This window comes from Somniosus microcephalus, chromosome 14, assembly GCF_052327205.1.
Source record: "Somniosus microcephalus isolate GS21.2 chromosome 14, FLI_Smic_1.0, whole genome shotgun sequence".
Classification (NCBI taxonomy): domain Eukaryota; kingdom Metazoa; phylum Chordata; class Chondrichthyes; order Squaliformes; family Somniosidae; genus Somniosus; species Somniosus microcephalus.
The window spans coordinates 6,750,335-6,767,173 of record NC_141000.1 but is presented as its reverse complement, the minus strand read 5'-3'; the positions used below and the strand labels follow the sequence as shown (position 1 = coordinate 6,767,173).

The 16,839-nt window shown below is 47.9% G+C and overlaps 1 protein-coding gene across 1 annotated transcript in view; it reads left to right on the top strand.

Moving 5' to 3' along the window:
• Positions 1-16,839, top strand: part of LOC147107297 (cilia- and flagella-associated protein 47-like) — a 797,073-nt gene that overhangs the window by 2,042 nt on the left and 778,192 nt on the right. Inside the window, exons 2-3 of the mRNA XM_086006182.1 lie at positions 13,437-13,591; positions 16,683-16,798. Coding sequence (XP_085862308.1) covers positions 13,437-13,591; positions 16,683-16,798 — 271 coding nt within the window. The remainder of the gene's footprint in view (positions 1-13,436; positions 13,592-16,682; positions 16,799-16,839) is intronic.

Below are 16,839 nucleotides of genomic sequence, written 5' to 3'. Positions count from 1 at the left end.
AGAAGTGGTCCTGAGGGAATGAACGTCTGGCCATAGATGGGGATTCATATTACTTTCAACATGCAGAATTATAATCTAAATTTTCCGATTCCATCAAAGTGGTGCCAGGGCCGTTGGCAAGAGCACCTAGTTCATGGGTAAATGGCGCAAAACCAACCTTGCAGTAACATGTGAGGTCCATTCATTTAAATATGAAGTCTGATTGTGGATGTGGCATTGTGTAAGGGGCATCGTTTCTATGGGGTGGGCTAGCCAACACAAGAACACTTTGTGGTAAACCACTGTCATACCTGTCTGTGTCTGTATGTGTATTCCACTAGGTACAGGTCTGGACATGCCGCGGCTGACTCCTCCCACTATTCCACGTATATAAGTGACTACCTCCCAGTCCCTTAGTATTCTGGACGGGTCGACCACTCGAGACAAGACCTTCATTCTTTAGTTAATAAAAGCCTGATTGTTACTCGCTCAACCTCAGTCTTTTGAGTAATTGATGGCGCATCAATTTTATTAACTAAATTTTTTATAATGGAGAAGATCCTCACACCAGCATGCCTGGACCTGGACAGTCGGGAAGCGGACGCTTGCACCAAGTTTGCTCACTGGCTCACGTGCTTCGAGACATTCCTGACTGCCTCCACTGCGGTCGAAACGGATGCGGACAAACTGCCTGTCCTGTTCTCCAAGGTGAACCACCGAGTGTACTCAGTCATCCGGGACGCGACCTCGTACACAGCCGCCCTCCAGCTCCTCAAGACCCAGTACACGCGCCCTGTGAACGAAGTATACGCTAGGCACCTTCTGGGGAGTCGCAAGCAACAACCTGGGGAATCGACTGAGGAATACCTCCAAGCACTGTCCGTGCTTGGCCGGGCCTGTGGGTGTAAGGCGGTAACGCCCACTAAGTACACGGAGGAACTGATCCGGGATGCCTTCGTAGCGGGCCACAGGTCCAACTACACCCGACAGCGACTACTGCTGGAGCAGAGTGACCTCACCCTCAACAAAGCCTCCGACATCGCACTAACGCTGGAGGCAGCCTTCCGGGGCATGGATGCCTACTCCTCTGCACCGTGGACGCCGCGGGGAACGACAACCTGGGACACGGTAGGACAGCCCCATAGCACCGTGCCACCCCAGCCACAGCCCAACAACGGCCCAACTACCGCAGCAGTGTCCCAAAGCCAGACAGCAGTATCCCAAGGCCAGAAATGCTACTTCTGTGGCCAGGCCAAACACCCCAGAGCGCGCTGCCCGGCGAAGAATGCAACCTGCTCGGGCTGCGGGAAAAAGGGACACTACGCCAGCGTCTGCAAGGCCAAAGCCACCCCGAACGCCAGCAGCGCCGTGTGTGGGCCGTGCGAGCCGCCATCTTGGGCCCCCAACAGCGCCGCGTGTGGGCCGCCATCTTGGGCCTCCCCAGCCATGTGCGAACCACCGCAGCAGCAGCCATCTTGGACGACTCCAGCCACATGGGAATCATGGACGCCGCCATCTTGGACACCAGCCGGGACGCAGCAGACCGCCAACCCCCCCCCATCTGATACTCGCAGCGACACACCGACCCCTACGCTGGCCTCTGTGACGCTGGACCAAACGAGACCGCACCAGCTAGCTCGGTCTAAAATGGACGTTAAGGTAAACGGCCATGCAATAAACTGCCTTTTTGACTCCGGGAGCACAGAGAGCTTCATCCACCCCGACACGGTGCGGCGTTGCTCTCTCCCAGTCCTGCCTGCGCACCAGCGGATTTCTATGGCCTCCGAGTCCCAGTCAGCGGACATTGGCGGCTACTGCGTGGTGACACTAGTAGTAGACGGGACTGTGTTCAATAATTTTAAACTCCTGGTCCTGCCCGACCTCTGCGCTGCCGTTCTACTGGGGTTGGATTTCCAGTGCCACCTCAAAAGCGTTACGATGGCGTACGGTGGCCCCCTCCCCCCACTCACAGTCCGCAGCCAGCAGCCTCCAAATTGCCCGCCGCGCACCAGATGCAACCTCTCCACACTCAGAGTCCCACCCCCCCCACTGTTTGCTAACCTCACCCCCGACTGTAAGCCCATCGCCACAAAGAGCAGGCGATACAGTGCCGGGGACAGGGTTTTCATCAAAACCGAAGTGGAACGGCTCCTGAAGGAGGGGATTATTGAGGGCAGCTCCAGCCCCTGGCGAGCCCAGGTTGTGGTCGTTAAGACTGGCGAGAAACAACGCCTGGTCATCGACTACAGCCAAACAATAAACCGCTACACCCTGCTGGACGCCTACCCACTCCCCCGCATAGCTGACATGGTCAACCAGATCGTGCAGTACCGCGCCTTTTCGACCATTGACCTGAAATCAGCGTACCACCAGCTCCCCATCAGCCCTGAAGACCGCCAGTATACTGCTTTTGAGGCAAACGGCCGCCTCTATCACTTCCTTAGGGTTCCCTTCGGCGTTACCAATGGGGTCTCCGTCTTCCAAAGGGAGATGGACCGGATGGTCGATCAAAACGAGCTGCAGGCCACTTTCCCTTACCGAGATAATGTGACCATCTGCGGCCATGACTTGCAGGACCATGACGCAAACCTCGAGAAATTCCTCCGCACCGCCCAACTCCTGAACCTGACATATAACAAGGAGAAGTGCATATTCCGCACAGACCGCCTCGCCATCCTTGGCTGTGTTGTGGAACACGGGGTCATCGGTCCCGACCCGGACCGGATGCGTCCCCTTATGGAACTCCCACTGCCCCACTGCCTAAAAGCTCTGAAGAGGTGCCTAGGGTTTTTTTCCTACTACGCTCAGTGGGTCCCCTACTATGCAGACAAAGCCCGTCCGCTGATCAAGTCCACCTCTTTTCCCGTGACGGCAGAGGCCCGCTTAGCCTTCCACCGTATCAAGGAAGACATTGCCAAAGCCACCATGCACGCAGTGGACGAATCCATCCCCTTCCAGGTGGAAAGCGATGCGTCCGACTTCGCTCTGGCCGCCACCCTTAATCAGGCGGGAAGACCTGTGGCATTCTTCTCACGAACCCTCCAGGGCCCGGAGACCAGACACTCCGTGGTCGAGAAGGAGGCCCAGGCTATCGTGGAGGCTGTGCGTCATTGGAGGTACTACCTGGCCGGAAAACGATTTACCCTGCTCACTGACCAGCGTTCAGTTGCTTTTATGTTCAACAACAAGCAGAGGGGCAAAATCAAAAATGACAAGATCTTGAGGTGGAGAATCGAACTTTCCACCTACAATTACGAGATCTTGTACCGGCCTGGGAAGCTCAATGAACCCCCAGACGCCCTATCGCGTGGCACCTGTGCCAGCGCGCAGATCGATAGGCTGAGGGCCCTCCACAATGACCTCTGCCACCCGGGGGTCACCAGGTTCTTCCACTTCATCAAGGCCCGCAACCTGCCTTACTCCATCGAGGAGGTCAGGACCATGACCAAGAACTGCCAAGTCTGCGCTGAGTGCAAACCGCACTTTTATAGACCAGACAGAGCCCACCTGATAAAAGCCACTCGCCCTTTCGAACGCCTGAGCGTCGATTTCAAAGGGCCTCTCCCCTCCTCCGACCGCAATGTGTACTTCCTCAACATCATTGACGAGTACTCCCGGTTCCCGTTCGCTATCCCCTGCCCGGACATGACCAGTGCCACGGTCATTAAATCTCTGAACAGCCTCTTCACCCTGTTCGGTTTCCCCAGCTATATCCATAGTGACTGGGGCTCATCGTTTATGAGCGACGAACTCCGCCAGTACCTGCTCGCTAGGGGTATAGCCACAAGCAGGACCACCAGTTACAACCCCCGGGGGAACGGACAGGTGGAAAGAGAGAATGCAACAGTTTGGAAGGCCGCCCTACTAGCCTTAAAGTCTAGGGGCCTTCCGACCTCCCGCTGGCAGGAGGTGCTCCCCGATGCGCTCCACTCGATTCGGTCACTGCTCTGCACTGCCACCAATGCCACCCCTCACAAGAAAATGTTTGTCTTCCCAAGGAAGTCCACATCGGGGACATCGTTACCGCCATGGCTGACGTCCCCAGGGCCGGTACTACTGAGAAGACACGTGAGGGCCAATAAAACGGACCCCCTGGTCGAGAGGGTCGACCTCCTCCACGCCAACCCCCAGTACGCTTACATTGCGTACCCGGACGGGCGGGAGGACACAGTCTCCATACGAGACCTCGCACCCTCGGGGACCGCTGTAACCCACTACCCACTACCACCCCCCCCCCCCCCCACGACCCGATATCCAACCCCAGCAGCCGGCTCGCCTTGGACCGTCACCCACGAGGACTACACTCCAGGGCCCCAGCCTACACGGGACGCGACGCCGGAAGCTCCACCACCCCTGCTGTCGCCACGTCGATCACAGCGGCAGACAAGACCTCCGGAGAGACTCCAATACACGAACTTTTAAATACACTTCACCCCGCCGGACTCATTTTAAACAAGGGGTGAATGTGGTAAACCACTGTCATACCTGTCTGTGTCTGTATGTGTATTCCACTAGGCACAGGTCTGGACATGCCTCGGCTGACTCCTCCCACTATTCCACGTATATAAGTGACTACCTCCCAGTCCCTTAGTATTCTGGACGGGTCGACCACTCGAGACAAGACCTTCATTCTTTAGTTAATAAAAGCCTGGTTGTTACTCGTTCAACCTCAGTCTTTTGAGTAATTGATGGCGCATCACACTTTAAAAAGCTGCCGCAATGCCTTAAAGAGGAACTGACCAATGTAGAATTGGTCCAACAATTTATAATCCAATATAATAGCAAAATACTGCGGATGCTGGAAATCTGAAATAACAACAGGAAACGCTGGAAAAACTCAGCAGGCCAGGCAGATTATGATCCAAAATAACAACAGAAAATGCTGGAAAAATTCTGTTGTTATTTCGGATTTCCAGCATCTGCAGTATTTTGCTATCAGATTATAATCCAAACCTGACAGAGGGATATCTCTGCAATAAGTGCAAGTGACCAGGGTAGAACAAACACTATGATGAAGGGTCCCAGACCTGAAACGTTAACTCTGTTTCTCTCTCCACGGATGCTGCCTGGCCTGCTGAGTATTTCCAGCATTTTCTGTTGTTATTTTAGAACAAACACTACTTCCTTTACAGAGACGGATCTGTGGGATGTGCAGCAAAATAAAGTTGTTATCTTTGGATCCGAGGGCACTTTACTCAGAACACCACACACAGGAGTGCGAGGGAGCAGAAACATAGAAACATAGAAGAAAGGAGCAGGAGTAGACCATTCGAGCCTACTCCGCCATTCAATGAGATCATGGCTGATCATCCAAACTCAGTACCCTGTTCCTGCCTTCTCCCCATATCCCTTGATCCCTTTAGCCTTAAGAAATATATCTAACTCCTTCTTGAATATATTTAATGAACTGGCCTCCACTGCCCTCTGTGGCAGAGAATTCCACAGGTTCACCACTCTCTGGGTGAAGAAATTCCTCCTCATTTCAGTCCTAAATGGCTTACCCCTTATCCTTAGACTGTGACCCCTGGTTCTGGACTCCCCGGCCATCAGAAACATCCTTCCTGCATCTAGTCTGTCCAGGCCTGACAGAATTTTATAGGTTTCGATGAGATCCCCTCTCAATCTTCTAAACCCCAGTGAGTATAAGCCCAATCGACACAATCTCTCCTCATACGTCATTCCTGCCATCCCAGGTATCAGCCTGGTGAATCTTCGCTGCAACAACAGCAGATCACAATGCAGTGTCCCTGTTGAAGAAGACAGTACTGTAACTCAGATTTGCAAGAAATCTTCCACCCTCAGGAAGTTAGCCAACATAAACCTTTAGCTGCCTCAAGTTAAAAGGAATGGGATGGCTGCAACATGCATTTTCACCTCAAACAACGGCACTTTGACTTTGTTCATATATACTTCTGACTGGGGAAAACTAGCCATATCTCACACTCTCACAAGGCAGCCCATACTGATGCATGGCACACCTTGCATCTCTCATCAGAAACATTGTAGTGTTGTAATTCAGTTATCTGCAAATTGAGACTTACTAACCTTTCCACCAACAGCAATTTGCATTCTGCATAATCATGCTCTCAGACATGTTCTATGAGGTAGGGTGATCAGTTGCATTGCTATGTCAAGGCTCTTCAATCTTGCAGCATTTTATTATTGTTTTATATTGGAGGAAAATGGTCGATGAGAAATGAACAAATGAGAGGTATGAGCAAGTGGAAGTGGCCCACCCAAACTGAATTTGTTGATTGCACCTACTGCAAGCAAAGGCCACCTCTGCACTGCCCCCGCCCACCGCCCCCCCACCGCCCGGAAAGCCCGGTAAGTTGTAGGGCAATGTAAAAGGGGCAGAGATATTTGCACCTGGAGAAATGGGTGTTCTCTATAGATGCAAGATTAAATGGCAAAATAGTGCTGGCTGGAGAGCCAGCTCAGGTCCACCTTCAAGTGCTGAGTTGGAGATTGATGCCATCGAGAGTTTACACATAAAACTATATTGCTATCTGAGCATTGCCAATTTGTGGATTCATTTAAGAGTATGAGAAGCACTCCGTAATATATGTAGCTGCTTTGTAGGAATTCACTAGCCACACGTGTGCACTGGTGTTTGCTTCTCAGAACTGCAGCTCCTCTGCAGCAGAGCCCCCCCCCCCCCATTAACAACCATGGGCTCTAAGGAATGTTCTAGCTGATGCTGCAGAGACCTTGGGGTCCAGTGTCTCTGAATCAGTCTGGATACACCATGCTGAGGAAGTGGCGGAACAGTACCCTGATATAGTACTTCACAGACCTCATTGCAGTCCCGTGGTCTTCTTCCACAGGGATCATGAAACAATCTGAGGAAGTACCCAACAGCAGGTATGTGGTAGGAATAGGCAGAGATGAAGGAGCTGCTTTGCAGGGTAAATCAACATTGATGCCACCCAACTGTCCATTGAAATGATCCATGCTGAGCCAGAAAGAGGGTAGTTCCAGACAGCCAGCACAGCATCCAACATGGTGCCAACAGTTGCATGTCCATCTTATGACCAAGCAGCACAACAAAAACAACTACAATTTGCATTTATATAGAGCTTTTAATGTAGAAAAACATCCCAAGGCACTGCACAGGAGTGTAATCAGACAACATTAACACCGAGCTAAAGAAGATAGTAGGAGATTTGGTCAAAAAACTAGGTATTAAGGAGGTCCTTAAAAGAGGAGAGACAGATAGAGAGCTGGAGAATTTTAGGGAGGGAATTCCAGAGCTTATGGCCTAGATAGCTGAAGGCAAGGGTGCCAATAGTGGGGCAAAGGGAATGGGCCCAGGGTTGGTTGATGCAGAGTTTTTGAAGGGTTGTAGGAGGAGGTTACAGAGATAGGGAGTAGTGAGGCTATGAAGGGATTTAAACATGCAGATGAGAATTTTAAATTGGAGATGTTGGGAGATCAGGAAGGGAAGTTGGGTGGTCAGGAGTTTAATAGGAATGGGATCGGGAGAGAAGGATGTGGGTCTCACGCAGAGAGGAACCTTGAGGGAATAAAAACAGAAAATGCTGGAAATACTCAGCAGGTCGGGCAGCATCTGCAGAGAGAGAAACAGAGTTAACGTTTCAGGTCGATGACCCTTCGTCAGAACTGGAAAAAGCTGGAGATGTAAAAGGTTTTTAAGCAAGTGCAGGGGGCAGGGAGAGGGGGGAGAAGAGGAAAGAACAAAAGGGAAGGTCTGTGATAGGATGGAAGGCAGGAGAGATTAAGAGACAAAAGGGATGATGGTGCAAGGCAAAAGGAGATGGTAATGGGACAAGTTAAGAAACAAAAGATGAGTCCAGATGAGGTGTAAATGGGAATGGCAGAATCATCAACAGCTGCCATGTGAAAAAAATAGGGGCAGAGGTTATGGTCTGAAATTGTTGAATTCGATGTTGAGTCCAGAAGGCTGTAAAGTGCCTAATCGAAAGATGAGGTGCTGTTCCTCGAGCTTACATTGAGCTTCATTGGAACAGTGTAAGAGGCTGAGGACAGAGAGATCAGAGTGGGAGTGGAGCGGAGAATTAAAGTGACAGGCGACCAGAAGCTCGGGGTCAACCTTACGGACTGAACGGAGGTGTTCCTCAAAGCGGTCACATAATCTGTGTTTAGTCTCCCCAATGTAGAGGAGACCGCATCGTGAGCAGCGAATACAGTATACTAGATTGCAAGAAGTACAAGTAAATCACTGTTTCACCTGGAAGGAGTGTTTGGGCCCTGGACAGTGGGAAGGGAGGAGGTAAAAGAGCAGGTGTTGCATCTCCTGCGCTTGCATGGGAAGGTGCCGGGCGAAGGGGAAGGGGTGTTGGGGGTGATAGAGGAGTGGACCAGGATGTCGCGGAGGGAGCGGTACCTTCGGAATGCTGAAAGGGGAGGTGAAGGGACGATGTGTTTGGTGGTGGGATCACGCTAGAGGTGGCGGAAATGGCGGAGGATGATTCGTTGAATGTGGAGGCTAGTGGGGTGAAAGGTGAGGACAAGGGGAACCCTATCGTGGTTGTGGGAGGGAGGGGAAGGGGTGAGAGCAGAAGTGCGGGAAATAGAATGGACACAGTCAAGGGCCGTGTCAACCAGGGTAGAGGGGAATCCTCGGTTGAGGAAAAATGAAGACATGTCAGAAGCACTAGTATGGAAGGTGGCATCGTCGGAGCAGATACGGCGGAGACAGAGAAACTGGGAGAATGGAATAGAGTCCTTACAGGAAGCGGGGTGGGAGGAAGTGTAGTCCAGGTAGCTGTGGGAGTCAGTGGGCTTGTAGTGAATGTTTGTCAATAGCCTATCCCCAGAGATGGAGATGGAGAAGTCGAGGAAGGGAAGGGAAAAGTCAGAGTTGAATCATGTGAAGGTGAGGGAAGGATGGAAATTATAAGCAAAGTTAATGACATTTTCTAGAGCAAGAAACGGCACCGATACAGTTATCAATGTACCAGAAAAAGAGGTGAGGGAGGGGACCTGAGTAGGACTGGAACAAAGAATGTTCCACATATCCCACGAAAAGGCTGGCATAGCCAGGACCCATGCGGGTTCCCATAGCAACCCCTTTCATTTGGAGGAAGTGAGTGGAGACAAAGGAGAAATTGTTCAATGTGAGAACAAGTTCAGCCAGGCGGAGGAGGGTGGTGGTGGAAGGGGACTGGTTTGGGCCTCTGTTCAAGAAAGAAGTGGAGCACCCTCAGGCCACCCTGGTGGGGGATGGAGGTGTAGAGGGATTGAACATCCATAGTGAAAAGGAGACGGTTGGGGCCGGGAAACTGGAAACTGTTAAAGTGGCAGAGCGTGTCGGAAGAGTCGTGGATGTCGGTGGGAAGAGACTGGACAAGGGGAGAAAAAATAGATTCAAGATAGGAAATTTGAGGGAAGTTTGGGTTGATGGGCAAGGGGAAGAGGGGAATGCAGTAGAGGCAGCTGAACGGATGGTTTCAATCTTAGTGACAAAGAAGTCCATGAAGTCCTTGTTATTGGAGGTGAAGGCAGAGTGTGCAGGGGAGTCACCTCCATTTTAGGAATCACTCAGTGACATCCATGAGCCAGCTACCTTCTCCCACTATGGTAACATCCAGAAAGAGCAGTAGATTAAACAATAGGAGACTCTTGCTCTACACAGTCATAAGGGAAGCTGCAATATAAAACACAAATTTAGCGAATAACATTCACTATTGAGGCAACAATTTTTTTGATCTGGATTTCCAGTTTGGTGTGAGGTTTCATTTTTATGAGGCAAGTTTCTGCACCGAACTGAATGGATGGGCATATATGGTGGATGAGGGCCAGTAGAAAATAATGGTGCATATGGTGCTTGGAGAACTTTTATTGGGAACATGTATTGAATAATGCTTGTACTGGGGTGACATTTAATAAAATTGCTGTTTATTAGACATTGCCAGTTTGTCTATTTTGCTGCTGCTCTAGTGTAATGTACAACTTTTTAAACCACAAACTCATTGGGCAGCATTTTCATTCAGGAGTCGGGTTGGAGGCGGGTCTACAACTTTCGGGGTTGTAGTCCCGCCTCCATCGAGATGCAGCCAATCCACGCGATTTTCCCTTGATTGACCTTGTTGAGCCCGCCCAGCAGGCTCAGCAGGCCAATTAAGGGCCACCCAGCAACAGGTGATGTCACAGACTGAAATTTCACCTGTCAAGAGATTTTGACAGATGAAATATCAGTGTTTGACAGCTGTTTGAAGCTGTCAAACACTGACAGTCTTACTTCTAACCTGAATCCTTCTCCACAGACTCAGTTAGAAATCTCTCCTGCACAGTAAGCTGAAGGCTGTCACTTTTGACAGTTCACAGCCATTCTGCTTTCTGTGCCGGTGAGATGAGGGACTCCCGGAACCTAAAGGAAGGAAGGCTGAAAAGGTAAGAAAAGGTCATTTAAACTTCTTTAATCACTTTAGACACACCAAACACACTTACCTGTGCACTCATGCACACATCATTCACCTGAACACCGACATCTCGACCCCTCCAAGTCATTCAACCCGACGGCCCGACTCCTCTAACTTGCTGTGGTTTGGAGCCGTCGGGAATCCCACAGTTCAACCTTAAAAATAGGGATTAGGCTAAAAACTGCCTGTTAACTACTTGTTAACAGGCAGTTAATTGGCAATAATCCCTTCCCGCCTCGGGTAGGTGGGTCCCAGTGCGGGGCGGGTACCCACCTCCTTGGAAACTGGCATGGAGGCGGGTTTGGGTGCGGGATGGAGTCGGGACCCCCGATTTTGGGATTTTAACCCCCCGCATGCCTCCAATCCCGACTCCACGGCACAATGAAAATCGAGCCCATTGTCATCATCCTCTTCAGGGATGGTCTGACCCTTCTCTTCCATGGTGACTCCTCTTCTGTTGGCAAAATTGTGCAGTATGCAGCATACCACTATCATTTGGACCCCTTTACAGGGCTGTAAGATGGCACACTGGCAGACCTGTCCAACCAGCAGAATCTTTGCTTCAGTAGGCCTCTGATATATTCTACCTGTATCCTGTGGAAACATGCGCCTCATTATAATTGCCTTCAGCCGTGGTTCCAGACTGGCATCATGAGCCATGGATCAAGAGTGCATCCATGCTTCTGCAGGAAAGACTTTGGCAAGGTACCACGTGGGAAATCACGAGAAGATGAAGGGGTATGGAATTAGAGGGAGGGTAGCAAACTGGATTAAACATTGGTTAGAAGGGAGAAAACAGAGTAGGAGTTAAGGAAGTTTTTCAGAGCAGTTGGATCTTTGAAGTGGTTAGCAGTGTCGCTCAGGGTTCTATTCTGTGGCCACTTCTGTTCACTATGTATATTTAAAGATATATAGGTCTAGAGGGAGTGGTGATAGCAAAATAGGAGGTCTAGTTAATTCTTAGAAAGACCAAAGGAAGTTGTAAAAGGACATTGATAAGAGGGGAAGAGGGGAAAATGGGCTAAAAATGGCAGATGGAATTCAATGTCAGTAAATGTGAGGTGATGCATTTTGGTATGAAAAATATCAGCAATAATTGTTCTCTGAATGGAAGTAGACTCGGTGCTGTGGGAGAGCATAAGGATTCGAAGGCTTCATAAGGTCGTAAAAAAAGCGAATTAAATTCTATGTTTTATCACAAGGTATTGAATATAAAAGCCAAGAGGTAATGATGAGTCTATATAAAACCTCAGTTAGAGTACTGCATTCAGTATTGGGATCCACATTATAGGAAGGATATTGAGACTTTAGAGGGGGTATAAGGCAGATTCACTGGGATACTGTCTGGTATGAGGAAATACAACAAAGACTTGGAAAAATTGGGTCTATTTTCATTAAAACAACACAGATTATGGGGTGATATGACTGAAGTTTTTAATATTATGAAAGGATGAGACAGGTTAGATAGTAGCAAACTATTTCCAGTAAGTTGAGAGGTCTAGAAAGAGGGGCCATCGGTACAAGATTATTTGTAAGAGATTTGGAACAGAGAGCAAGAGAAACTTATTTACTTAGAGATTTGTGAAGCTGTGGAATTCACTTCCAGGATTAGTGCTTGAGGCAAAAACTATGTCAATGTTCAAGATTAGATTGGATAGGTGAATGAAGGAAAAGAGAATGCAGGGATATTGGAACAGGGTGGATAAATGTGATTAGGACTATTTGCTTGCGTGAAAGGTAAACAACACGGATTGGTTGGGTTGAATGGCCTGTTTCTGGGTTATAACTTGTATTTATTTTATCCATCTTGTCTAGATATGCTGTTCAATAATAGTAGTAATGTAGACTTGTATAGGACAAAAATGTTGTGGCAGCTTCCTTTATTAGCCGAGGCACAGAATATAAGAGCAGGGAGGTTATGCTTGAACTGTATAAAACACTAGTTAGGCCGCAGCTAGAATACTGCGTGCAGTTCTGGTCACCACATTACAGGAAGGATGTGATTGCACTAGAGAGGGTACAGAGGAGATTTACGAGGATGTTGCCAGGTCTGGAGAATTTTAGCTATGAGGAAATATTGGAGAGGCTGGGGTTGTTTTCTTTGGAACAGAGGAGGCTGAGGGGAGACCTAATTGAGGTCTATAAAATTATGAGGGGTCCAGATAGAGTGGCTAGGAAGGACCTATTTCCCTTAGCCAGGTCAATAACCAGGGGGCATAGATTTAAAGTAATTAGTAGGAGGTTCAGAGGGGATTTGAGGAGAATTTTTTTCACCCAGAGAGTGGTAGGGGTCTGGAACTCACTGCCTGAAAGGGTGGTAGAGGCAGAAACCCTCATCACATTTAAAAAGTACTTGGATATGCACTTGAAGTGCCGTAACCTACAAAGCTACAGACCAAGTGCTGGAAAGTGGGATTAGCTCTTTGTCGGCCAGCACGGACAAGATGGGCTGAATGGCCTCCTTCTGTGCTGTAAATTTCTATGATTCTATTATTCTATGATTCCAGGGTGCTTGGCGTCCACATGCACGATGTGGTGTGGATGGCCACATACAACCTGTGCATTCATTGAATAGAATCCCTTCCTATACATAAAACTGCATTGGTGGAAGGAACCCGAATGACCACATGGGTTGCATCAATGAGGCCCTGCATTCTTAGGAACTCAGTCACCCTCCCCTGCTGCTGGCAATTATCGGTTGTAAAAGTTTTTTGTCTTGGCAAACAAGAAATCAATGATCTGGCCAATGTCACCTGAGGCAGCTTGAAAAGAACCAGTTGCCTGGAAGCTCAAGGTACAGCCATGGAAGAGCCATCATAGTCCCAGACAAAGTTTGCAAGTTGGGCTGTAGGAGATGGCAACGTTATGAAACTGTTAATGCATAGGCAGTGAAGACAAATCTCCTTGGATATGCTTTAATAACTGTGGTGGACTCTATAGACTTGCTTCCTTGGGTAGAGGCAGCTTGGCTAGGTGTCCAAGATGGTTTTACAGACTGGAGAGTTCAGTTGCATGAATTCAATACAGTAACATTTGTCTTCTCCTTTACAGTTATTCAGGATCATTGTGAAGAATCATGAAAAAAGAATTGCTCCCGGAGTACAAATTGCAGCAATAATAGAATATTCCACAGGAAAAAAAGAGGATGTAACAGATAAATGCATTGTAACCATAGATAAAGATGTTCTTAACATCCCACTGTTTGCGTACGTATTATTCAATAATTAATTCCATTCGTACAGAAATAGCATACCACTGAGTAGACCTGACAATGTATAATAACTAGGATAGGATTATTAAAGGTCTTTAGTGCTAACTATTCTTTGAGGTCCAGAAGAGACACCATCAATAAAATATCATACACCAATTTGTCCATTTCATTGGAAATTAAGAGAGTATCGACACACAAAAATGTCTAGAAGTTCGTATTTGTCCTATATTGGAATTTCTATTAGCTTTCTGCTGGAAACGCAGGATCGCTTAATTTACCATATGTTTATTGACAATTATATGCATCCTAAGTATACAATAAATGCTATTAAATCGGCAGATGAAGAATTAGAAAAGGACCTGGAATAAATGTAGACATCAATGGAAAGGCGATCAGGTGGGGTGCATAACAGAGAGCCAATTTGCTAATGCCAGTTTTCTGCCCCCACCAAAATTGATAATTACCCCGATGTGCTGGGATCTCTGGAGTGGGCTTGAACCACAACTGTTCTGACTTAGATGCAAGCGCGCTACCACTGAGCCAAGGTTGGTTGCTTTCTATCGCTCTCATCTGGGATTCTGTTTCCTCCCTACTCCCCCTCCCAACCTATCTAGTTTAAATGACTTTCTACTGCTGTCTTAATGTTCTTCACAAATCTCTGTCCCTACTTGGTTTAGGTGTAGCCTGTTTTTTTTCTGTACAACTTTTTGTTTTATTTTGGAAGGATTCCCAGTTATTTATGAAGGTAGCATTGTTCTCACCATCCTGACTATGGACACAAATAATCTTATCATATAAATTTACTATAGATACAGGATTTTAAAATAGAATATTCTGACAACAATAACAACTTGCAGTTATATAATGCCTTTAATGTAGTAAAACATCCCAAGGCACTTCATAGGAGTGTTATCAAACAACATTTGACACGAGCCACATATGGGGATATTAGGGCAGATGACCAAAAGCTTGGTCAAAGAGGTAGATTTTAAGGAGCGTTTTAAAGGAGGAAAGAGATGTAGAGAGGCGGAGAGGTTTTAATAGATCCCTGCTAAAATTATAATGTCAACTTCACTGAAAACTCAAATTAATTACCTTATGCATACAGTTGTACCCTGTTGAAAAGAGCAAAACAAATTTTGTTAATGTTTAATATTTCCTTTATTGGATTCACACTGTTGTCACACATCACCATATTTCTTGTTCTACAAGGATTGGAGAGCAATCTTGGCCAGGGATAATTTTGCAGCTTGTGAAAGCACTGCTCTGTCACAAGCCTACAGGAAGTATTCTTGTAGAGGACTGAGAGTTCCTGCCAGATTTTCTATTGTCACATCAGTTTCTTTGAAATGGAACACTTCACCATTATAGAGTACTCCATCTAGATGCCTGGTTATTGATGTGAGATTTTGGCCGCAAATTTAATTCTGGAGGCGGGTCAGCTGGTTTCCGGGTTCCGGTCCCGCCTCCAGCTGCAGACGTGATTTTCCCTTGATTGGCCTTACCGGCCAATTAACAGGAAACGGGTCTGATGACATAATTTGATGATGTGTCATCTGCTGGTTTCCTTAAAGGGACCATGCACAATTTTATTTAGACAGTTGATCTGTCAGTGTTTGACAGCATTGAGGTGCTGCAAACACTGACAATAACTGCACAAAGGTGAATACTTGCACCCAGGCTCTCCAATGACTCCCTCCATATGCTTATGGAGGGAGTCACAGCACGCAGGGCGGTTCTCTTCCCTTCCAAGGGCAGAAGAGACCTCCCCAGGACACCAACTTACCTTGACCCTCCACCCAGCCCTCTCTATCTACTTTATCACTTCCCCATCTCACTAGCCACCCCTCACACTCACCCTCATCCTACTGCAAGCATACCAACTAACAACATCAAGGGTAGGCACTTGAGAGGTTTAGCCAATGTCCATGTGAAGTTTCTAGTAATGTGTTGTCATACAGTGTAACATCTTTTTCCAAAAGTGCCCCCTATTGGACAGATCTGAATGCAAATTGAGAAGTGTCTTACTGAGTTCCAGCGATTGTTCAGTCATAACTCCCCCACCGCCCCCGCTATAGTGATGTGTGTGCATGGAATGGCTTGGACATTAAAGGAATGCTTCATGGTGCTGGTGTGGCATGGTGTCAACCTGGTGCATCATGTGGCAGCCAGGGTTTACAGCATCAAGTGAAGAAAATCTGGCCATAGTGAAGCCTTTGCTGGCCTCCCGGACAGCAATTTTGTCAGGGGCTGATGCCCTGTGTCCAGTGCAGCATCAGGTGGGTGAGGAGGAGGTTGGCGCTCCTGGTGCTGGTGCTGCTGTTGTGGCTGGTTGTGGTGCTGCCGTGGCTACTCTTCCTCCGAACCTGATGACCAGGATGAGAGGATATAAATGGTTCCCATCCCGTTGCTATAGATTTCAGTTGAGGCAAGAAGCTTGCAAGCGCACAATCAAAGTGGCCTGAAATTATTCCAATCAGGTATCACTGCAGATGGGTGTCAGCTGGAACAGTCACAAGGTCAGTAGATTTGCAAAATCTTATCCCAAACCTCCAACAACAAAGTTGTTGCATTTGAATGTCAGCCATGTTACAGGAGCGCTTTTAAAGTGCTGCACCAATGACTACAAATCATGTCCTCCAGCAACTCGTCTCCTTGCAGCTGGCCTGTTTCTGACAAGATGGGAAACAGGAGCCAGAAGCACGAAAATGGGAAACCACTACAAAAATAGGATTAGCAAGGCAGTTAACAGGCTCTTCACTGCCTTAACTACCTGTCCCACCGGTTCCAGTCGGGTCACAGTGGGAGCGGCTGACCTGACACTCACAAAAATCGTGTGGGGGCGGGTTGGCAGTCTGAAGCCATTTTTTTCCAATTTTTGCTGCACACTCGCCTCTAAACCCGCCTCCTCAGGGCTATTAAAATCAAGCCCTTTAAGACTGGATCAAAGTGATGTTGCTTTGTGTAGCTTGGTGTGAATAGAATAAGCCTGCTTCAGCTATTTCCTACCATTTTTTAGGATTCATTAGATTACTGATATTAGAATTTATTGGCTGGTTCACACTGTTTTTTGTCTTCTTGTGTAGGTTTGCTTCTGCTTGCGATCTTAGTATTGATCCAGAAGTTGATTTTGGCACTGTGGTAGCCAACAGTAAAGTTATTTCCAAGAAAATAAATGTTGTGAATCATGGATCCCTCCCAGGTAAGTATTCTGTAACAGCAACTTGTGAAAAACAAAACTCT